Source organism: Hoplias malabaricus, chromosome 13 (assembly GCF_029633855.1).
Source record: "Hoplias malabaricus isolate fHopMal1 chromosome 13, fHopMal1.hap1, whole genome shotgun sequence".
In the NCBI taxonomy this organism is placed as follows: Eukaryota; Metazoa; Chordata; class Actinopteri; order Characiformes; family Erythrinidae; genus Hoplias; species Hoplias malabaricus.
In genome coordinates this window covers 5,498,438-5,523,362 of record NC_089812.1, presented here as the reverse complement: position 1 = coordinate 5,523,362, position 24,925 = coordinate 5,498,438, and the positions used below count along the sequence as shown (strand labels likewise).

The window sequence follows — 24,925 nt, the reverse complement described above, 5'->3', positions numbered from 1 at the left end:
AAAACGAAAGTTACACCTCCCTCCGCAGAGTGATGCTGTAAGGTCCACCACAGTCTGAGACAATAATGCTTTATTTCAGGGTTTTGGCATTGTACAATAGCAGCCTGTACCAATAAAAACACACGGTCAAACACCTCCCTCCGTGGAGAAATAAGAACTTAAAATAAATTAACATCTGTGTTTCAAATGCACCAATATTGGGGAAATATATATTTAACAAATAAAACCCAGGTCTAGTGCATGAGGTCACCTTTCCCATGAATTTACTGAATATCTTACTACAACTACAATTAAAGGAGAGTCCCACAAGGTTCTCCCACGTTTCTGCACGATGCTTTTGTCAATAAAGTAATACACTGTGGTTTAATGCAATTCTAGAAAAAAAAAAACCCAAACAATAAAAAACAATTTAGAATCCAACTGATAAATCTCCAGAAGGTGATTGCATTAAAGAACCCAATGCTTTGCTCCATGCTTTTGAGCTAATATTCCAGATTAAACAGCCTTGTTCCTCACATGCAGTTACAGCAGAGGGATATACGATGGGGTTTCGGGTCAGAAAGACAGCTGTTGGCCCTTTTGGAGGCATTTTGGATAATAATAAAGAGGCCAAATTACTTTGTAGGCAGTGCACCTCCCCAGTCCCATCCCCACTTTACAAATATTTAAGGCGGTACGTTCCTCTACGACATCAACACATTTTGAAGTACTTGGTTGAGCTCAGCAGCGAAATGAGTGAAATTCCCCATTAGGTTTAGAACCGTATCATTTTAATGTCTGCTTTAAACTGGCCCAGGGTTTCTGATCACAGCAGGGGAGCTCAGATATTTCATAAACGTCACTGCACAATGTCTTATCATAACTGTTACATAATAAAAATTCATATTTCTGTTAAAACATTGAACAACTTCTTAGAACAATCTGTTAAAAGAATCACATAATGGCTACGTAACCCAAGAAAACAACAGTATGTGCATGGTTTTCACGTTCAGTCTAATCCCATAGCGCGCTCACTAATAAACTGGCAACGACGGCTGGCAGCGGGCTGCGAGGAGGAACGAGAAAATAAAAATAAGAAACTGAACTGCATGAATATCTCCCGAGTGTATATTCCCCTTTGGATACAACAGAGGTCAAGAGCCAACAGCAGCGCAGCGACAGGCAAAAATACCCTCCCTGACCTCAGCCATGACGCAGAGCACAGTGGGATTTAAAAAGGCACACTGGCCACAGACTGATTATCACCCCTCAAAACATGCACACAAACGCTTTCACTGCTGAGTATCACCGACATTGCACAGTGGAATTACTCTGAACACTTCAAGTGTTCAACAACTTTAATTCTTTCCTAATACGTGATCATTCAGCCTTTACAAAATTCATTATAAAATTAAAAGAAAAGAAAAAAAAAAAAAAAAGAAATATATTATTTAGAACAGCTTCTTAGAAGACCATCATGGTCCAATTAAGATTCGGGCACTGAAGCCTGGCATCACCAGGAACCAACAGGAAGCTCTGACAAGAGCCATTTTATTTAAAATAAAAAACAAAAAGGTTAGTAAGGCACTTGAGACGGGGTGGTAGCTTCCTGTAGAGACACTGCCGGGGCACTGCAGGCCCAGACCCTGCCGCTTCAGAGAGACACCGACCCTGGAATGCGTCCGTTAACGACGACCAAAGGCATCGCGGTCTGCTCGCTCTACAGAGCCGTGTGTTCTTGCCTGGGTGGCACTGACGATACGTGCTGCTCTGCAGCAGGTTTGGAATGTTCCGGATCATCAGGTGGCGGCGGTGAAAACTCCAGACTTGCTGGAGATGCAGTCAGTGTGGATGGATTTTGATATGGATCCTGCTGGCTTGTGTCTCCAGGCAGCTCCGGGGGCTTGGGCTCAGGCTGTGTGTAAACAGTCCGGACGAGCAGCTCTGAGCTGTGGTAGTAGGGCAGGAAAGGACGCTCCTGGACGCACGTGCGCATGGCCAAGTGCGTGTGCAGCAGCAAGTGTGGAAAGCGGGAGGTGAAATAAAACACGAAATCATCTGGGACCGCGCCCAGCGTCTCCTGCACCTCCTCCGGCAATTCCCTGTAATGGTGCTTCTGTGAGGGGGGAAAAACGATGATGACTAAGTTGTATTTAAACTTCAGGTTTGAGTTAAACGTACAGATTTAGCAAAGCCACCAAAGAAATGTAATAATCACATGAACAACGCCGTTCAGTGGGACGGCACACTGACCTTGTTTCTCATGGCACGCAGCAGATCTCGAACAGACCCACCTTTGTAGGAGCGGAATTTGCGCAGATCTGTAAAACAAGCGAGTTTATTATGAAATAATAATCTGCAAGGATGCTACAACATGAGCCGTATCATTACTTTTATTTGTACTGACACATAAGAGCACTGAGCTTCACACTAACCATATAATCACAAGATTATAAGACATACGTAGCCCTCACCTGTCTGCAGAGGTACTGTGATATGTTCCCTCCAGTCTCCTTTCACCACAGCCCGTCCTCCCCGCTCCAGCTGCCTCACTATAGGTCCATCTAAGGGCTCCTTCTCGATCCTGTCGCTCACGTCCTATAGGAAAAGTCAAGTCTCTTAGAGCACTTTCACGTTTGGACCATTTCAGAAGTTGTGGGATGATCAACGTCGAACTGGAGCAGAACCAGAACTGAGATCTTTAAATGTACCTCTAAAACTGTGCTGTTTATTCTGCACTCTCTCGCAGGGCACGAGATGAGGACATTTCTTAAGAGAGGCAGGTCTGATGGTTCGTACCTGGAAGAACTGCAGCTGTTTTTCCAGGGTCCAAAAGAAAGGGTGTTTGAGAACTCTTTCTGCTGACGGCCTCTTCTCAGGCTCCGTACTCAGCATCTGCTCGATTAGGTTCTTGGCCACAGCATCTTCTGAAAAGAGGAGCATAGAACGTTTAAATGTAAGAGAAAGCAGTGGCACTTTCACATGTTCAGAACTTCAAAAGCTACAGTTTGTCAAAGTGAAAGCTGTCTGATGTCGGAGAAAGTCAGATGTTTGTTAAAAACCGCACCGTGCTTGTCTGGCTGTAAGTGAACCAGTGAATAGTCGCCCAGGAGGATGTTGGCTTGGCGCTGCAAGGACTTTCCAAAGGGGTGACTGCCCTGCGACACCACGTAGTAAAACACACAGCCGGCAGAGAAGATATCCACCTTGCAGGTCTGTAATAAAGAAGAGGAAAAATGGTGCTTAAGGATTAAAAAAAAAAATTGACATCAATAAAATCTTTGATGTTTTGTGAGCACTGTCACACCCTGCTCATCTTATTTTGTCTGCTTTATTACATAGTGTTAACTACTGCAGTACTCTCAGTTTAACAGTAGCTTATTTAATATTATTTCATACATTTAGTTCCATGTCCAAAAACATAAGCTAAAAGGAAAACACGGCGGAAAAAAGCCAAGTCGTCTTTTCGGCCACAGTCCCAGGAGCAGGGGATTTTTAAAAACGAAGGCTGTTGTCTTCAGTCGACAGTGAAAACATTGTTTTAGTCACTAACAGCAGATGATGTCAAAAAGCGATCTCTAAGACGGAGGTTTGTGAAGACGCTGCTGTCTCTGTTCTCATGTGATCTTTTCTCAAACACTGACATGAACTTTTCAACTTCACACAGATGAATAAATAGAAATGATGTTAGAAATATCCACTGCACTGTTAACATCTAGATTCAGTGGTTTCAGGACGTGTGTAGTGCCCTACAGAGGGAGGATGGAGTGATCTGGGATTAAACCTGTTTAATCTCAATCATTGTGGCATTTCGATGTCTCTTTTTAAGAGGTTCTATGGCCCCCTACAGGACTGGCGTGAGAATGCAGTCGTGTTCGTGTTCCTCTGGACGGAGATATTTTCAAAAACAGAGGAACATATCCATGTGGACGAGGCCTTAGTGTCTCAAATCTTGAGGATCCTTTGGCCAATATTCACATCTGATAACAGCTAGGATTACATCCCTGTGTTGTAACAAAAAACACTTATTTACACTGTTTACTTAATTTATTGAAATAAATAAATGAAAATTCCAAGCACTCACAGGGTTGTGTTTAACATCCTCACTAAGGACTTCAGGGGCGATCCAGCCCTCAGTGCCTGGGACTCCAGACCTCCTGCTGAAGCTGTGTCTGCCCACGGCCAGCTTCTTACACAAGCCAAAGTCTGAAATCATGGCACGCACTCGCCCGTGGGCGTTCGGCATGGACACTAGAATGTTGTGTGGCTTCAGATCTCTGTGCACTGGGGGAAAAGCCACTGTTAGCCCAAAAACTACATGATAAAGTCAAAACCGTGCACGGAGGCATTCAAACGTTTAATCCGTGGTGTGTCGAGTACCTATATTGAGAGAGTGCAGATGTGCCAGTCCAGACATCGTCTGCTGCAGCAGCGTCACTGGTTCCAGACCGTGGCGATTAAAATCCTTCTGCTCCACATACTGCCAACAAAAACATAGAAGTCATGACTAATTATGAACTTATGACAGCATCTGACTGATTACAGTCAAAAATCCTTTACTTCCCTGAACACAGAAATTATTTACTTTCTGTCTGACTTAATTTTAATGTCTGCGATCCAGCTACCGGAGATCATCCAATGCATCTGAACATTATACAAGATGTCTTACACACACACACACACACACACACACACACACACACACACACACACACACACACACACACACACACACACACACACACACACACACACACACACACACCTGATGTGCAATATGTAATTGTTAAACTTCCACTTTAAAACATTTTAGGGAGCTATAATAACTTAGGAGTGAATATCTTTAGCCGAAATAGTCTGAGACCTGACAGTAATCTGAATAACAATAATAATAATAATAAAAATACATATTTCTACTTGCTTACTATCAGCCTATTTTTGGAACAATCAATCATTCAATAAATAAATACATACGGATGCTGATAAACTCTCAGACAGATTCATTTCAGTGGAATTATTTAATTTATTTTATACAACGTTCATTTTTGTGGGAAGCTGCCCCAATATTTGGGGGTGGATCATTTTAAACCTAGCAGTAAAACGGTAGTTCCATGTTGATAATCATCTTTGGAACAGATTTAAAGCGGAATAAAACCACACAGACATGCTCTAGCCATAAATGGACAGCTTTTGATCACAGGATGCTGTTGGTTGATTATTTTTTTGTCGGCAGACAGCTTTAAAAGCAGCAGTGACAGATATATTCTGCGCTGGATACGTTTACACCAGAAAAAACACTCACTAACATGCCACTGCCTGTATGTGCTTTAACCACGTGTTTAACACAGTTAGGCTTCCCTCATCAGTCAGATAGAGTGTGTTATACCTCCTGAAGAGTAGCATTGCACAACTCAATAGCAATGTACTGGAACTGCCGGTCCCGCTCAGTACAGAAGTAGCGGATGACGTTGGGATGCTCGTCAGACTCGCGCAACAGCTGCACCTCCCGGTCAGCAAAACTGAAGCATTCTGGGAGAATTCTCTTCACAGCTACAGGCCGGTTATCAAACTGGCCCCTGATGCAGAGAGCAGAGTTTACATTTAATTAACACAAGGGCTAACTGAGGATGGATCTGTTCAGGACAGAAATGTCTTTAGAACTTCAAATAATTGTGGGGATTTAAAAAAAGAAAACAAATGACCACATTTCCTTTCTCACTTGTATACGATGGTCCCCTCAGCACCGTGCCCCAGCACATTTCTGGGTTTAAAACTGATGTTCCCAATCCGAACGATGTTTGACTCATCCTCTGAGAAGATGAAAGAAATCAGATATATCAATGGAACACACACACACACTAGACAATAATATCAGTATATACATCGCAATATAAAATGTTTCAATAACAATGATATGATTTCTAAACACATTTACAGCATCTGCTTCTGACTGACGGTCATTAGAGGGCGCTGTCATCACTTCAGCACTCAATTTAAATTTAGTTTAAAATATTTATATAGACAAAGCCAGTAGATTTATGTTTGATGGTGATGTCATACTGCATTCAGTTCTTGGAAGTTTTTCTGTGGCTTTTTGTACTGTTCATATCGATATCGGCCGGAATTAAGAAATATATATCGTGACACAAATTTTGGGCCGAATCGTCCACCTCTACCTGAGCGCACTCACGGATATGACACTCCATTTGAGATGAACACACAGGGTTAAGACAAAGTGCTGGGACTGAATCAGGGCCTCACCTCCCTCCTCATGCTCAGTTGCAGAGCTGCCCAGTTCAGACACTGAGAGGTTTGAATGGTTGGAGGCACGTGGCGTTCCATTAGGGCTGCTGTGGTTGGAGTTCTCGTTCCGAGTGTGGGCTGCCTCTAGGAAGTCGTTGTCTGGCAGCAGGTCTGCAGGTGGCTGAAAGAGAAGTTGCTGCCTCTGCAGAAGCTCCAGCTTTTCCTCCATTTGCCGCTGGAACTGTTGATGCTGCAACTGCTGCTGCTTCTGTACACTCTGAGTACGGACAAAGAAACAACTATCAAACAATGCGATCTAGGATCAGGGTTCAGATTTGATTAATACATTCACACCTTAAACACCACAATACTATGAATGTACAGGCTTTAGAACATTAACACATTGCGCCAAATAACACGTGCAATAAAAGACTCAGTGGAAATACATCCTTTTTGCATTTGTGAAATTGCGTTTTGTGTCATGAGTTGCCTGCAGCGACGAGGGATCCCAGACCACAAATGCTAGAATATTATTTTTCTATTGCAATAGTAATCATACTTGCAAATAGATAGGAACTAGGCTTGACTTCATAAGCTCACGCCACCATTTTGTATATCGTCGCTCTCCGATTAAAAACACCTATCTCTAAAAAGCTAACTTCTCAGGAGCAGGAAAAGACTGTATTTCTGAGGGAAACAGTAAAAATAAACGACAAATAAAGCCATTTACACCCAGTACAGCTCAGAAATGTAAACACATCTTTATTGGGAGCGTTTCCCAAAGTTTCATGTGTAAAATGACCTCCGTGTGACCACAGCCCTGCAGCGTATTCTCCTCCAACACTGCTCAGACACTCAGCTCTTCACAATAAGAGACACCTTATTCATTTTCATTGGTCAGTGTGATATGTGATAGGTTAATGCCCACATTTAACACGTGTTTTTTAAAAAAAAAAAAAAAAAGTGAAAACTGATAAAAATGGAGGTATGTGTTTTAAAATCGGACAGCGACGATATGTATTTTTTGGACACTGTACAATGGAAAGTGTTGCTGGCCTTGATGCCAATTTAAAACATATTAAAAAAACCATTAAACCACATAAACGCTGCTCCTTTACCTTGGGATAGGTGATCATGAAGGCCACCCAGCCAGCCAGAAGGAAAGTACTGAAGATGATTGTGGCCATGTCTTTAAGCATACTATCCACAGGAGCCTCAGTGCGGGGCTGGCGACCAGGCTTCTCTTGGAGGGAGCGGACAGGAGGAGGCAGGGGGCTACTGTCATCCATCCCACTGTCATTCACCTTCTGGTTCAGAAGGGGACGGAGATAAAGTACAGATTAATCTACTGTCTACAAGTCACGCTCTGAGACGTTATCACGGTCAGACATGACTCAATACTGTAAGGAAACAGGCACCGTGCTCTACCTGCTGGAGATCGGCAGACACACACACACCTTAAAATTTTAAAAGATTTCAATCATAAAATCTTCTCATAAGTGTAAATTATACTTCATGATATATTTAAATAATAAAAAAAAAGCCTTAAAAAGGAAAAAAAGGTAGAAAATAGAGCACTGTTCGTTCTTTCATCGGGACACAGACTGAAGTTATGGCAGTGTGTGGCCAGCAGGTGTCTCCCTTCTGGAAACCAAGCGCCAGATGTTTAGATTAAATGACTATGTGAAGAAATGCTTCTGCTCTATATCATACAATAATTATATAATAATAAATCATTATATGATACTTTATTTATTTAAAAAAAAAAACACAGATTTTCACTGTGTTGGTCTCATCACAAACACAATTGGAACATCTTTCTTTTGCTGCTGACCACCCTCTATCTGGTACTGCCCTAAAATAAACAAAACTGGCCCCAGGATTACACTCGACTGTCTCCACACAGTTAAGACTGGCATCTTGACAACTCCGCTTAGTGTCAGTGTCTGGTGCCGAGGGCTATCAGCAGTGCAACATTTCACTAAATATTTTAATTATGAATGTTATCACATATTAGTGAATCATTTCTACCACACAAAATGTACAACGCATTCACACAGAGACACACACAGATTTAACGGACTAATGGAGTGGTGTGCGCTATACTTTTGGCCTGGGGTTACACGACACGACTTTTAGCCTGATTTTAACCTCGATATCCAGTCACTCCAACTTTATTCTAATTTTCCATTCCACCTTAAATGATGCAGCACTGTGGTGCACATTACTGTACACTGCTGTACTAATGTTTCTATTTAAGGTGGAATGTAGCCTCAAGTCTGTGCTGTTCTCCTAATAACACATTTGTATGTGTCTTTTTCTTTGTGGATCTACAAACAGCAAAGCAAACAATAACCGCAGTGAGGTGTATGTCTGTGTTAAATGTGGCTCCAAGGAAACGCGAGTTGTGTGTTCAATCTGGGAGTTTGGGGTTGCGTAGCGTGTGCCTGACATTTTTCCAGTCTCCGTAAAAATCAACATAAAACAGTCGTGTAGTGTCTGCTGATCATCTGCCCCGACTTTAAAAGTGATGTGGTGTCTCTCAGGCCCAAGATAATGTTTCAAACGGGTTTCTTTACAGTCGTTTGCGTTCTGGTCAGGGGTAGTTTAGGACGGGATTTAGCTCTTACCTCTTCAATCCTTTTCTCAGTGGTAGGAGGGATGACGTTGCTGTGTTGGCGTGGAATGCTCTCTGGAAATTTTTCCAGAATCTTCGTATGAGCCTCAGGTGGAGTCTCATGATGTCCTAACGAAATGAGATGAGATGTCTTTAAACATCTGTGCTTTATTAACACAGTAAAGTAAAACCGTAGAATAAAGAAGTTTGTACTCGAGTGTAACTTTAGGAATAAAAACATCGTATTTAAGGTTACTACAAACATGTATTAAAGACAAAATACATTATTAACACCCTAGGGGGCAGCATAACCTCGTTTTACACTCATGTAATATCTATTTAAATGGCTGACTCACAGTGTCATCACAGCTAACGTGGTACAGTGATCCCATTAAATCTATAGACAGTGATTGAGAGCCCTGAGTCAGTGGTTTCTAAGCTGCGTGAATGTTTAATGATTACAGCTGATGTACCTATAAGGAGGAGATAGTTTCTCATGTAATTGATGCGATTTCGCTCCTTTAGGGCTGCGCTGAACTTGACGCTGGTACTAGGAGTGATGACGCACTCCTGGTCCTCTTCCACACTTGCTTCCTGGCTACTGGGGCCCTCCAGCATGGGGAAGGTGCTTCCACGTGGCTGAGAGACACACACAAACACAGATTATTAGGTTGTGTGCCTCCACAAGGCTACATTTTTCATTCATCTACGTTCTTATATTCTTTATGTAACCAGACGACTCGTTACATAAGCAATTCCAGTGGTGAAAGTAAAAGTAGACCTGCAGAACGCAAGAACCAATGCCTGAACCCCATGCTCAGAGAAAAAGAGAGGTTGTAATTTGGATAGAACTAATGTGGCTATGGTTATACGTTAGACAGAAAGACAGATCTATAAAACAGCTACTGTAAATACGTTTATGATAGGGTTAAATATAGAATATAATTATCAAACAAATCCACTGAGCCTGCCCTTGCTCCGGATAAATAACCTCTTTACAATAAGAGACACCTATAATTCCAAGAGTACAATAATTATTACACACTATACTTACACAACAACAACAACCACAACTACTTATTTTAATCTAATACTACTCCGTTTCAATGGGGTGGTTTCTCTGACTCACACAGCCTTTTGTATTTTGATTTTTCCATTGTAATGAGGGTATAGTCCAGGTCTAGGCTTAATCCCTGACCGGGAAACCTCCTCATTATTATTTTATCATCATTATTATTATTAAAGCAGTAGCAGTGGTTTACTGTTGAATAAAGAGATTGTGAATGCACTTTGAGGGTGGGAATATTTTAATCTGTTAAAAATGAATATATAGAAAAAGACACAGAACAACTGTGGTAAAGTAAATCAGAAACAGCACACTGACAGATAACAAGGCTGTGCTGATCACAGCCAGAAACCATCTTTTATCTTTCCTAGAAACGATCCTCAGTGCCCCATCTGGTGCAGAGCCAAACTGCTGACCTGGTCACCCATCGGGGCATGGTCACTTCGACTGTACACAATAAAGACTCACTCACCACAACAGTAATGCCGTCATGTACCAGAGAAGGAGAGGCGTACAGGCTGGTGGAGTACTTCCCAACGTACAGGGTGGCCCTGCAGGATGTTTAAAAATGTTAATTAAGTTCATACACATCACACGTTTGAATCCTGAAGTTCAAAATGAGAAGCCATGTCTGGTTCTGTTGGGCCGCTTACATGAGCTTGTCCTCGGACGTCTTCTCTCGGGGGAAGGGGTACTTCCACTGTGTGATTCGGCCCACTTTGCCGGACGTGAACGTGAGGTAGCGCAGGGTTTCCACTGCCACGTTGGTGTGTGGAACCTTGCGAAGTCCCTCCCGCTGCCAGATGTACATAGCCACCACGGGTGAGTTGTAGTTCTGCATCCACTTCACGTCTCCCGTCTCAATGTCCACAGTCACCACCAGACCGTCCCCATTGGACACGAAATGGGCCATCTCTGAAAAACATTCAGTGTGAGCTGAACTCCGGACTTATATTTACACTGATGCTGCATTCTGGGATTAAAAAGACTATAAAACTATAAGCTCAGCTTAAAGAAATGTCACATTATTAATGTTAGATGCACAGTAAATTTGCAACTACATGAAAAATATACATCAGTATGTGTTTACTGATCAGAATTTTGAAGTTAATGTGGTATAACCCCAAAAAAGTGCATCTAATGATAAAGGAAATACTGTGCAACTTTTATTTGATGCAAATAAAATGGCAGCCACATAATAATCAAAATGCACACAATGCAATTCCTCCTGCAGCAAGTTAGCTTCCTTTATTTGTACCGGACATATCAGGTTTGTGGTTAAGATTTGAAGAGAACTGAAGCAAAATAAACACAGAAGTATGGCCAGACACACTTTAATTATTTTAAAGACTTCTAGATGATAGGCCTTAGTACAATTAAAAAACAAAATAAAATTAGCTGGGTTTTAAAAAGCTGGACTAGCATCCATACCTGATACCTAACTCTAGAATTTCAAAATCATTTCAAACTCACACTCGGTTACATGTGGAATTCAGACTCACTGTATTTGGTGTCATCATCTGGCAATGTGGAGGCATAGTCGGAATAAGTAGCATTCCACCGCAGTTCTCTGCTCTTGGTGTCATACATTGTGATTGTGTACTCTAGAAAACACCACAAGAGACCAACTCAAAATGACCCCTATATAACCCCTAGACCCCTAGATATGTCAAAACTGATACCAATTCAAGGCCTTGTCACACAGAGTCAGATAATAAAAGTGTCATTCATGATGAATCTGAAACTGACGGACTGTGACACTGCGTCAGATTCTGAATTAGATCCGTGTTTTATAGATGTGCTAAAATCAGGCGACCAATCGGAGCGCCGTTGCCGTGGTCACAGCACAAACAAATGAGTGGGAAGACAGAGGAGGAAAAGTCTCGTTTGTAGTAGAACGCAAAGCTTAAAGAACAACACGCTGACTGTAAAGCTTCGCCGGTTAAAGAAAATGTAACCTTTTTACTGAGAGGAGAAACACGTAGAAACAGAGCCTCACACTTCTTCCCCCAGTGAGCCTCAGAAACACTGCTGAAGGCCTGTGTTGTTCTGGACACTGGGGGGGTTCAGTGTGGCGTTGAGTTGCGGTGTTTAAAGTAAAATGATAAATTCCTCATCACTCCGACTCAATGAACCAATTACTTCTTCCTCTTCCTGTGTCTCCCCCTGAATTCAGAGCTGAGACAAAAGACACGTCGGACTTGGTGTGGAGGTTACACTACGTTAAAAATCGCATCTTTTTATATTGTGCGTGTGAAAAATTGTACTGTGTGAAAAGGTTTTAACAGTTAAGAGTTAATTCTGTAACTTGGCACTCTCAAAAGTTAACCAGTCAAGACAAAGCTCATCTGAAGAAAGACTACTATAGCCCACTACTGCTCTAAATATCAGATAATAATCCACCCTGCCCCCAAAACTCCTCCTTCATGCTATAGCCCTTAGGAAGGAGGTGGTATGACCTCAGAAGGCTTGCTCCTAGACATCTGAGCCAAGCACGGACTCACCAGTGCGGCCCAAATAAAGCAACGAAGAAGATGGGCAAAGCATCTCAGCAAAGGACGAGGTGAGCGTCTGCTGCTTCTCCCCTGTCAGCAAATCTACCACATACCACACATCCTGCTTCTTACCTGGAACACACAGATAAACACATCAGCGTCAGCACATACGTTTATGGACAGGACGATCAGGCAATGATTCAAAGTGTGCTACTGTAATGAGATTTAAACTCTAAGACCTCATACTCCATATCAGCCAATTACATGCTCTTAATTTATTTTTACTCCTGTGTATAGTCACTATCCAAAGGAACACATGTATATACACTGTGCTCCATTTATTTTCTGCTGCCGACAGCTGTTGAATAGTTTTTAAATTGTACTAAAACTAAATGTCTGCTTTGAATTATTTATAGATGAGTTGTGGAAGTGTGGGCTTTCGGTTCCTGAGGGATGCGGAGTAAAGGTATGAAAGTGTGTATTAGTCAATCGTTGTGCTGTAAACGGATCAGCTGCCTGTGTGTGTTTGGGGAGGAGGGGTTGGAGATTTGAGTGTAAAAAAAAGGGTAAAAATAGAAGGAGGAGCACTCTGTATTGTTCTACACTTTATTCTGATTTGTATTAGTCCATAAATAAATAAATAAACCGTTCGTCCAGATGTGTGAACATTTCTTGATAAATTGACCAACATTTCCTTGGAATACTTTAATTTTACACGGACTTAACTTGAAAGTTAAGAGGGTTTTTCCCTTCTATAAAGTTGTTACTTTGGAGATAAATGTTTTTCTGTGGACAGCAAAAGCATAAAAAATGTTTAACAGGTGCCAAGAGCACTAGAAAAGCAGGCATAAAGTTTTAAAGCAGAGTCTGTGAATGACGGTCCACAATTTCAGCTGGATTTCATCAGAATGCTTCTTTAGAAAAACTTTACACCACCCACCACAGGGATTCCCACTAACCCTGGGTTTCAGAAAGACGCATTCCGACGCCACATGTTAACCACAAAAGACGAGAACACTTCCAGAGCTGCAGAATCTCCGACATCAAACGTAAACCGATATGAACAGGGCAAGGCGCCGTGTGTTTCTACCAACCTGAAACCGATGAGTCAATCAAGGCAACTTCCTGCGACTGCAATAATGAAGCGGTAAGATCCAAACTACAGGCGGTGCAAAGTGCATCTTAAGAATCGTTTAACTCTTGGATAATCCACATTCATTGGGGCTTAACAAGTAATTGGATTAAATCATTATTTGCTTCCCTGAATTGGTGGTTGATTAAATCACTATTTAACCTACATCTCAGTAGGGTGTGTCACTCACTAATGTATATATAAGGCACAGTCGGATTAACCGAGGGCTTAGCTGCAACACTCTGCAAGACACAATACACCTCGCTCCAGAGAAGGCCATCAGAGGCAGAGTGGTTTCTCATGGGAGTCAGGGCTTCGCCATGTCTCCCTACTACACAATGTCTGTTTGTCTAGAGGTAGTGGTGCAAGGAACAATGGAGCAGAAGGTCATGAATGTATTTAATGGAACTGGGTGACGAATAGTAAGTGGGTTTGGTGTGTGATATTCAGACGGCTCACTTTAACCATGTACGAACTGCAAAACAGTCATAACCAGAATGGGAGCCGTTTATGGTCAAACTGCGGTAAACTCAAACGCCATTGTCATCTGGGGAAAACCCAAAGTAACAGCACTGTTTCTGATCACAGACACAATGCTTGTTTCCCTTCTTGTTGCTTCGAGTGGTCGGCTGAAGTGGTGAGGATTTAAAGAAGTGCAGAATAACGCAGAGTAATTTTCTATTTTCACTGCTTTTGTGGCTGCTCTCCCGCCCACTTCTGGTTTTGCCCGGCGACGCACCATTTCAGGGATTTGGTCATTTTGTAAGTCATGGAAATCAGTGGGATGCACCAGATCGAGAGCTGCCACAACTGAAACTGATCTTCAACAAACAAATAATAATGGTGCAACACCTGGTAATTCAGTACAGCAGCCTGTAACTCTGGAGACGGCTGTATACCGTGGTTCTGAGCTCCTGTCTTTTGGGATCCCTGCATATTTCATATTCAATCTGAACGGAACCAACTCCCTAAAACAGTATTAGAGTCGTTATGTATCATGATCATAATATACCTGTTACATATTAACTGGAACAGAAAGACACATCAGAGAAAAAAAAAACATCTGCATGTTATAAATTCTGTTGCACATTTTTCTTTTCCGTTTTTCTGACGCTATTTTGAGGAAGTGAGATGGTTTCAAGCTCTTACCCATGTAAAGGATGCCATCATGACTGCGACAGGGAGAAGCCTGGACCAACTCGGGGATAGTGAAGGGCAGTTTCTGTAAAAACAAGAAATTACGTCACCAATAAAAACACCTCGCTCATTTTTATGTGATTCATTTCCTTTACCACAAACACATCGTTTACCATCTATGGCTTTTTGGTCAAAATAAAAGGTCAAACAAACTTTAGTTGTCCACTGCTAATCAACACAGCACCGCTATTTTAATTTTCTGGACTGAAACTACAAAAACGGAACTTCTTTCAAAGACATTTCCCTCCAAACTGCAGTAATGTTCTACCAGATTAGGTTTTCCTCAGAAAAAGGAATCACTACTAAATCTCTCACTCACCGTCAGTCCCTCGTTGTTCTTCCCTCCCAGAGAGTACAGGCTGCCGTCATTAGGGTCCGGTAGAAATGCAGGCCTGCGAAGAAAAGGAAATTAAACATGTCTGTGTCAAATAGGCTTGTCGACTACCCCTTATTCATCACGACATTTAACGAGGCTGTCTCCAATACCATCACTTTTTATTATTGTGGTTTGATCAGAGAATGAGTACAGCACATTGTGTGTTCTCAGAATTTTATCGGACTGGTCCACTATTTCATTGACTCAGATTTGGTAAGACGTGTGTGTGTGTGTGTGTGTGTGTGTAAAGAATACAATAAGCCAGAAATAAGCAGTTAGAGTGAAAATCCAATTAGTATTAAAAATAAATAAAAACAAACCAATGAATTTAAAAATGTGTTTGCTTATATTGGTGAGACTGCTGCAGTAAAAGTCAGTAAAAATAATTGTGAATTGTAAGGACCGCTGAAGAGGCAGTGCTGGTTAATTGGTATAAACGACCAGACTGACCAGGTCTCAGGTAATTCATTCAGGTCTTCTCCATACGGGTTTATCCAACTTATTTTTTCACAATCCACATCAACAGTTTTTAAACAAAAAACATCAACGCACTGTCCCTCGGACAAAAGTCTAGAAAAGGCACAGGTATGGATGCTAGTCCAGCTTTTTAAAACCCAGCCGAGTGGTATGTAAATGCATCAAATGAAATAAAACGGCATGTGCCTGTCCCTTTGGGTGTGTCGCATTTCTCATCTGTGCGATTAAACCTCAAATAAAAATCTACACTATGATCAGAGATAAAGAGTCCTGTTATCAGTATTCTCATTAAAATCTGGAGGAAATGATCATTGTTTTTAGTTGTGCACACAGGAAAACACATGCATGCTCAGCAGCTTGCACAGTTCCTGTTTACTTTCTTGCACATTCACAAAGACAGAATCCAACAGTTTAAGGCCACTTACTCTGCCACATGGGTTGGGACCTGAAGAACAGGATCTGCAAAGGGAAAGAGACAGATGCTTTTCAGTTACTTCTGAAGGTTTGTATCAGGAAGACACACACACACACGAGCAGTTATGCAAATCTGAACGACCTGAGACGAAGGCCGGTAGATAGAGTGGGTACTGAATGTATTACTCAGCTGAACAACACTGACAATAAACGTCTCGTCCTCAGTCCACACGAACAAATCTTTAAGACCCTGAAGGTAAATATTTGCACTCCTTACTGTGAGCTTAAATACACTCAGAAAGAAGCCCACACCTTAAATATCTGAGTGAGAGAGGGAGAGACTGAGCCAGAGTGTTATTACGCAGTAATTTACTCAGGAATATTTGACTTTTAACAATATCATTTTAAAGGAACGCAAGTAAACAAATACTACAACAATGCTCGTATAACCATTTACTGCTATAGTGCTTCCCTGCAGACCTCCCACCGGTTTTGTTTCAGTTTTCGGGAGCACTGCTACCACTGAACAAATACCAGCCCAACGATAACTCAACACTCAAGGTCAGTCCTCATGGCCTTCTGAAATCACACCCTCCCTTCCTTTTCTCAAATTTTTAGAAAGTAGATGGGTCCTGCTAAGCTAGTGCATCTGGTTTCCCCACATAAGTGCAGAGAGCATGCGCCAAATGGCTGAAATTCAATCTGCTCCAGAATACATGAATATTGAGCCAGGATTTGTAGGCACTGACCAGAAATGTTGTGCAAGGATATAGTTGAAACACATGCTGATAACAGACAGTGAGTGAATGCAAAAGTTAAAGTCAATATCGGAAATGAAGAGGGTGCACAACAAGTGAAAGTGATGCCCTCTTGCCCACCGCCTGGCCTTGACGACCTGACCTGGCCATGCTGTTTGTGCCCTGATGGCTGGGTTAATGATTGCCAGTGAGCATGTGTAGGAGAGGCACGGTCTGCACTTCAGCATGCGTTAATGAAGCAACACACTACAAACTGCTAGTCTCAGCTCAAACGGTTCTCACTGATGATTTTCTAACCCAGATTAACCCACAAACAGATCATAATGCAAACAAGCAATCACATTTCCAAACCACACAATGTTTAGTTTACTAGCACTGTCCGCGATGTCTATGTATCACATCCTATGAGCTTGAGGGCTGAAGATCATTTTCAGGAAATGAAACATTGCCTTCACCTTACCACTAGACACAATGTGCTAAGTGACGATGTTGTTCACCCTAGGACAATAGCGGTCTTTTATTCGGTGTCTGAAAGCTGCTGAGCAGCCAGTGTTCCATGCATATTTCAGAACGGAAACATTGTTGGAGCAGTGTAACCTGAGCACCAGGTAAAAGCCCAAGACGGAAAGGAAAAAAATCTCACAGGACAGGGTAGAGCTGGACGATACGGCCAAAATTTATATCACAATATAGTTCTTAATTTCAACCGATCAATATAATTCCGATATCGATAAGAACAATAAAAAAGGAACAGAGAAACCAAGAACAAACAAGAAACATGACGTCACCCTCAATCATAAACCTCTCGGCTTTGTCAATATTAATATTTTAAACTAAATTATAAATTGAGTGCTGAACTGATGACAGCGCCCTCTAATGACCGTCAGCCAGTGACAGACGCTGTAAATAATGTGTACTGAAATATTGTGTTTAAGAATCTTATCATTGTTACTGAAACTTTTTGTATTGCGATACACATTTTGATATAAATTATTGTCCAGCCACTTACCTTCCTTCAGCGTCCACTTGATAGAGCCAGATCGTTTGTTGACAGCATGGAGGTTGCCATCTAGAGTGGAGACAAACAGCAAGCTCTCGGACAGGGACACAGTGCTGGCACTGCAGTGGTCCTGCAAGAAAATACAAAAATATCAACAATTAAAAAGGCAGCATTTTGTGTACAAAATGACGGAGGGTGTCAGTACAATCACAAGATTTGATTAAAGCTGTAGTCAGAGTGGTTAACCGATTAAACACAGATCGACCATAACATTTTGACACGGGGGGCCCAGGGTTTAAAAACTCCAGCAGCACTGCTGTGTCTGATCCACTCTACACCAGCACAACACACACTAACACACCACCGCCACGTCAGTGTCACTGCAGCGCTGAGAATGATCCACCGCCACATCACACCTGCTCTGTGGGGGGTCCTGAGTGTTGAAGAAAGTATGCGGAGGAACAGATGGACTACAGTCTGTGAGTGTAGAACTACACAGTGCTCCTGTGTGGTCAGTGGAGATGAGAGAATAGACAGTGAGTGTAGAAACAAGGAGGTGGTTATAATGTTATGGCTGATCAGTGTATATTTACTATATAAATGTACTCTGTAATATCTGCCTTGAGAAAAGGCACAGTCCGGTGAAAACTGTTTTCCCTGTTTGTAGAGTGCCATCCTAGAGGCCCTTGAATGCAAATGTAACTCACATCTCTGGATTACACTAAAACAATAAAACTGAAACATTAACTGCAGCCATTTCCTCTTCTAGCTGACACTTCTTAAAGTGGTCCAAGTAAAAAGGTCTTTAATGGATGTCATCAGATTGAGGAGATGGGGAGCTTTAGGAAACCACACAGGGAATAGTTCGTAAGCACTGAGTCTAGACAAAGATGGTGCTGCAAAGCCGTTAGAACCAGGGCCCAACCCACAGTGTGGTGAACACAAAAAAGGAAGGAAGGGCACACTGCCTGGTGAAAATGGTAACATTTTGGGCAAAGGCAACGTTTAAATAAAAAGAGAAATAATAAAACAGAATCTGAGAGCCTTTCAGGGCCAGGTGCTGCGTAGGAAGAGAGCAGCTCTTGGTTCCATGTGGATGTCAATCATTCCAAGTTGTCTTCAGGAGGGAGAACTGACCCATACGCGGAGAGTGGACAGGACTTCAGAAAAGACATGTGGGAGAAATGGGTATATTTAGTGAAAAGAAAAATGAAGTGGAAAGAAATTAAAGAGAAATGAAAAAAAGAAAGAAAAAAGAAAAATAAATGAAAAAGCAAAGAAATAGAAAAAAGAAGAGAACAGAAAAAGAAAAGAAAAATAAGAAAAAGAGAACGAAGGGTAGCTTGTGGTCTATGAAGCAGGCGTCTCTGGGCAGACAAAGTGAACGTGTTACAACACTTAAGACATCCCTCATCACTGTGTCCATTTTATTTGGTGTTTTTTGGCACACACACATTAATCAGAAGAAGGGTGGAGTGAGAGTATTGCAGAATGTTCCCACTTGCCCTGCTTCTACTTCCTAATATTCAGCTGCAGGCCTCGCCAGGTTTCAACAGCTGGCCCCTGCCCTTTATATGGTTCCTAACGCAGTATACGGAGGAATAGGTGGCCTTTCGACATAGAAACCCCTTCAGGTCACAAGCTAGTCGTCCTGAAATGGCCGCTGGGTCCTTTCACAGCTGTAAAAAGGCTATTGGCCGGGAGCTGTGGCAGACCTCAGTCATCAGTTCCTCTTGATTCATATTTAACTTATTCAACAGGACACAACGTACTCAACCAGGAACAATGAAAAACGATTGCTTTCATTTGAACTACAACCGTCTCTCATACCGCACGTGTCAGCAGCGTTGGTAAACTAGTCCGGCAGGTCGACTCGCACTGGGAAATTAAAATACTAAGAGTGATACTTTTGATATCATTCATTCATTCATTCCTTGTTTGTAACCCTTATCCAGTTCAGGGTGGCGGTGGGTCCGGAGCCTACCCGGAATCATTGGGTGCAAGGTAGGAACACACCCAGGAGGGGGAGCCAGTCCTTCACAGGGCGACACACACTCACACCTAAGGACACTTGAGTCTCTAATCCACCTACCAACGTGTGTTTTTGGAGCGTGGGAGGAAACCGGAGCACCCGGAGGAAACCCACGCAGACACAGGGAGAACACACCACACTCCTCACAGACAGTCACACGGAGGAAACCCACGCAGACACAGGGAGAACACACCACACTCCTCTCAGACAGTCACCCGGAGGAAACCCACGCAGACACAGAGAGAACACACCACACTCCTCACAGACAGTCACCCGGAGGAAACCCACGCAGACACAGGGAGAACACACCACACTCCTCACAGACAGTCACCCAGTGGAAACCCACGCAGACACAGTGAGAACACACCACACTCCTCACAGACAGTCACCCGGAGCGGGACTCGAACCCACAACCTCCAGGACCCTGGAGCTGTGGCAAGGACACTACCTGCTGCTCCACCGTGCCACTAATATACAGTTTATTAAATAAGATATATTTTTACACCATGGTTTATTGTATGTCTGATATTCTGTAACCACACCCCCTTCACACGAAGTCACATTCCACTGTACTTCACTGTGACTAAATGACTCGTGTAAAGAACATGTGCCGTGTTACAGGTAACTGCATGAAGTCATTATGTAAACAAGTCCGAATATCACTACTATCACGATATTCATTTATCATTTTAAAAATGATGACGATATTATTGTGGACGATACGATATCCCACAGCCCTAGTAACCTGTTTGTTCAAACTATAAAATGTTTTGTTCAGGAACCTTTGAAGCATAACTGAATAATTTACTTCAAAACAATAACCTTAATTCCCATTAACACTGCCATTTCATCACCGCCGATTCACTAAAAACAATAATCTTACATAAATAAACATCTTTAACTGCACAGTGGTAAGAGTCCTAATTACAGAAACAGACAAATACTATTTAATTCGATGACTGACTCCTGTTCACATGTCTGTGGTGGTATAGCTGGGAAGAAGAGGGAAGAAAGAGAAAGAAGGAATAGGGAGGGGGGTCTCATCTGTTGCACTCCTCTGATTTTGCCTTGTGCAGTTTAAAGCCTGTGTAAACACCACACACCTGCAAGCTCTCCCACTCTAGAGGCCCCACGTGGACTTGTAGTCACTTTAGAGAGGTCACGACTCGCCCTCCGTTCTCGGTGAAAAAGTCGAATTCTCGGTTTCTGAAGAACACAAACATCCAGAACACCTGCGCCCCCCCACAACCTCCAGCAGGCCACGTGTCTCCACTAAAGCAGAAGAAACTGACGAACTGAGTACACTGTAATCATCTAAGCCAAGTAATACAGACTGATGTCAGAGCAGGATGCGGCCAAAGCGGCTCATTCCTCTGATATCCACGGTACGATGCTTTTTCAATCGACCCAGTCAGACATTGCATAACCGCGTTGCGTAATAACACACACATAAGCTTGTATGAAGCAAAAACATTTCTTTTGGCAGAGTTCCTATAGTGTCAGAAGAGCTGTGTCCACCCACTAATTTAACATAACCGTAGGGTGCTGGAGGCTTTACAGACCGTGTGATCAACGGGTCCTCCCACCTTCTTTAAGGGAAGTCAAAACACTTCCGGGGCCTATACTTTTGAGAAGGCTGAGGGGTCTCAAAGTGCTTGGTCTACGTTATCCCTTTCTCTCTGTTTGATAAACGAACAACTGATGCAGCAACAGTGCTCTGATCTGGGCCGCACACAATGATACCGGATCATACTGGTCCTGGTAGATAACTTATTCAAATAACAAATGTATGATTTGAACAGAAAGCTGTAAGGCTCTATTTTATTTCTATGTTAAAACATCTTCACTTTATTTACTGCCCATGAACACTAAGGAATTGGATGTATATTTACAGCTGCAAGATTTCATCACGGACCCACAACTCCCATTTTGGAGCCTCCTCTTTATATAGATGTGTATATTAAGGGTGTTTTCAAACCTGCACTTTGTATTCCGGTTAAACCGGACTCTGGTTCGTTTACACCTTTGTTGCAATTTGTTTGTGCAGGTGTGAACACAGTGATCGCACTCGGATGCAAACCAAAACAACCGCACTGAGACCCTTGAGAGAAGGGGGGCTCGGTTCCGTCCCAAACCAACTCTGTAGCAGTTTGTTTGTGGTGAGAATGTGATCCGTCCTCGATCCGACACAAATATCACGTGAACTCCTCAAGTTTGAGCTAAACAGCTCCAGTAGTCAGGTGTGATTTGCATTTGATTTATCACTGTGTGAATCAGACCAGAGCAAACGAACTATAGATGTGAAAACACCCTTTGTCCGCGCCCCCACTTATTACTATGACTTTACACGACCAGATCTGAGATCAGTATTTTGAGATGCTTTATTTCAGCCACACTGACCAACGTCTGGTCGCTTTAAACATCACAAACCTTTGCCTCCATCTAAAATAATGTATTTCCCTTACCTCACAACAACACACATTCACCGATGACATGAACCACTCTGAACAGTTAAAACTGAAGAAACTGTTACTTCAATTAAAAACATAAAAGCTACACACACAACTTTGTTACTGTTACAACTCCATCTTCTGAAGATACAACTGCAGCTGATGATAAGCATCATTTTTAGACTTGGAACCTTAACAGGATGTGTTTTTGAAAAGGATGCAAGACATTAAAAAAATATAACACACAAAACCCAAAGCAGAAGTAAAACTAAAGACAAAACTATCTCACCTTTATTCCCATCAAACCTAGAACAGTATCTAATTTAAAAATAAATTATAAAGCAATGTGGATATAAATAAACGCTGACTACACATGTAACCTGTGTCTACCTCACATGGCAATACTTCTCAGGGGTCACAGGTTTAGTCTACATACACACGTTGACCTGTGATAAGGCTGTGTACACAAACCCTAGTGTACTAGACGACTATCTGCTCACAGAAAAACAGCCATATGCTCTCTGGCATTAGTCAGACGATTATTATGCATGGCCATGCACTGACCTGTTCCACATGAGGCTGAATATTCAGCTGGAGTTAAAAAAAGGGAATCAGAGGCATCATAAGGTACTGGTTTTCCACTAGATATAGCTCCAGAATAAGCACAGACTCAGAGCCCTGAACATATACAAAACACTGTCCAAATAACTGACCACTACTCTTAAGTGAACAAGACGTACCGTCTATACTGATCAAAAACAGCTGTTTGTAAGTTAATGTAATGTGTACTGGGGTATAAAAAGAACAATAATGTAATCTGACGACTTCCTTAGATCATCATACACCTCCCCTATAATGAGTAACCTTGACAAGCCAAAATGTGCAGTTAGAACATTTCAGAGGCTGGATTATCCAGGAACAATGTAGACTTATTAAAAAAAAATTCTAGGGTGTTTAAGAGCAGAATGTGTTGAAATCAGGCTAGTTACACCAAAACAGCACAATTAATGACAGGCAATGTTTGAACTAGTCAGACTTTCGCAAGGTTTGGTGGAACAGCGAATGCCCTGCCAACGGGAAGAGCGGCATCAGGTACAGGCGAGAATAGGTCTTAGAAAATTAAGGCAAACGAGCCGACGTGTCAAACACAAATTAAACGTACGAGATGCTTACGACAAGCCAAGGTAATTTCACAAACTTAAACGGTGGTAATAAATTACTGAAAATTCACAGATTTTTACAAACATCCTATTTATTTAGTCACCGTCTGTTCATCAGTTAAATCCCTAAAACCTCACCTCTGTTCACTAAAATGACCGAGAGGAAAAACTTATGGCCTTAAAGTAGCTCAGAGGTAGCACAGCACCTCTGTCTTCATTCAGTATGCAAAGATCTTCAGTCACCGCACCTACCTCCACATATTCCTCTTCTGCTCACCTCCATCCCACATGTTGAGGGGATTAACTCCATAGGTTTATGAGCTAAGAAACCCTGACTGTCTGAATTCACCCTTTTGAGACTTGTTTTTAAGCACTGCCCAAATGCTCAGCCAGGATTTTGTGCTATGGCAGATACAAAAAACCCCACACGGACATGGTTTAGATGTAAATAAAGTGGTATAGACTCGTTTAAGATGAAACACTCAGGGGACTATGTTTTACAACATTATTCGTATTACATTAGCAGCTTTAAACACACCAATTTTACATTAAAAAAAAACCAAATAACTCATATCAGTACTTATTCTAAGCAAAAGTTAATAATAAATGACTAAGGTATTCTGTATATTTCTTTTTTAAACAAAGAAATATATTACCCTCCCAACAATGAAACTAGTGATACACCAACGTTCAAAAATCAGTAGGATGTTGGTAGAAAATTAACAGTGAAAGAAGTGTTGTTTTCTGAAGCTAATTATAGCTAGATTTGGTTTCACAGCAATTGCAAACAATGCCATCTGCAACTTAGCTCCTGTCCCTGTACATTACAACAGCTAGCTATCACTACATAATAAAACCTCACAGCTTCAATTAACAACACAGGGCATGGACCGGCTCTGACTGAGTCCGTGCTGTGAAAATGGTAAGACTAGTAAATGCAGCTACAGCATCAACCCCATTATCAACTGAAAATGGGCTTTCTTTCCAAACTCAGTGCAGTAAACAAAAACCGGCGGCTTTTTCACTTTTCTGAAGCGTGTGATGGACTCACACTGACGACTTGTACTGTCAGCAGAGAAACCAGTTCTCTTTACCGTCGCTGAATGTTTAAAATGTCAAGATATCTCGCCGACAGCTGTTAAACCACAAAGCGAGTTAGCTTTGAATTTTCCGTTCCACCTTAAACACTACACCAGCTACACTCGCGCCTGCGACGCGGTTTAAGGTCGAACGGAGAATTCGAAAAAGAAGAAGCTAATCTCTTTAATGCTAACGTTATCGTTACTCACCGTCAGGAACAGGCTAGAGAGCAGCACCGAGAAAATACACCACACCAGAGCCCTGCTACACACGCCCCAGCCCATCGTCTACAAACCGAGTTCACATATATTTAGAGAGAGTTTAACAATATAGCGTGTTTATCTGAGGAAGTCCGGGACACCATCAGCGTTCTGTGTTCTCCATGCTTCTGAATCTACTCTGCTCGCTCCAGAGCCGAATCCATTTCTCCTGAACTGGAGTACGACTCG

At 42.1% G+C, this 24,925-nt stretch overlaps 1 protein-coding gene across 2 annotated transcripts; it reads right to left on the bottom strand.

Annotated features, from left to right (window-relative positions):
• Positions 1-74: 74 nt before the first annotated feature.
• ern1 (endoplasmic reticulum to nucleus signaling 1) lies at positions 75-24,878 on the bottom strand. Of its 2 annotated transcripts, none has more exons than XM_066641471.1 (22): positions 24,686-24,878; positions 17,764-17,884; positions 16,008-16,041; positions 15,049-15,121; positions 14,682-14,754; positions 12,410-12,532; positions 11,408-11,509; positions 10,559-10,820; positions 10,378-10,456; positions 9,313-9,478; positions 8,853-8,968; positions 7,341-7,526; positions 6,241-6,499; positions 5,699-5,789; positions 5,366-5,555; positions 4,360-4,459; positions 4,064-4,263; positions 3,047-3,194; positions 2,779-2,906; positions 2,454-2,577; positions 2,233-2,300; positions 75-2,095 (listed from the first exon to the last, which is right to left on the bottom strand). In XM_066641471.1, exons 1-22 carry the CDS (start codon positions 24,758-24,760, stop codon positions 1,700-1,702), a joined length of 3,114 nt encoding a protein of 1,037 aa, XP_066497568.1. In that variant the 5' UTR covers positions 24,761-24,878; the 3' UTR covers positions 75-1,699. The 2 variants fall into 2 exon arrangements, with proteins under 2 accessions (XP_066497568.1, XP_066497567.1); XM_066641470.1 differs by having other exon boundaries at positions 76-2,095; positions 7,341-7,529.
• Between the last annotated feature and the right edge of the window lie 47 nt (positions 24,879-24,925).

Bases quoted from the DNA above. Each gene is read 5' to 3' on its own strand.
- ern1 (XM_066641470.1), bottom strand. From the start codon at position 24,760: ATGGGCTGGGGCGTGTGTAGCAGGGCTCTGGTGTGGTGTATTTTCTCG. The intron at 10,457-10,558 runs GTAAGCGGCCCA...AACATCCTGCAG, and splicing joins ACGTCCGAGGACAAGCTCAT to GGCCACCCTGTACGTTGGGA. The intron at 2,301-2,453 runs GTGAGGGCTACG...CTTGTTTTACAG, and splicing joins CACAGTACCTCTGCAGACAG to ATCTGCGCAAATTCCGCTCC.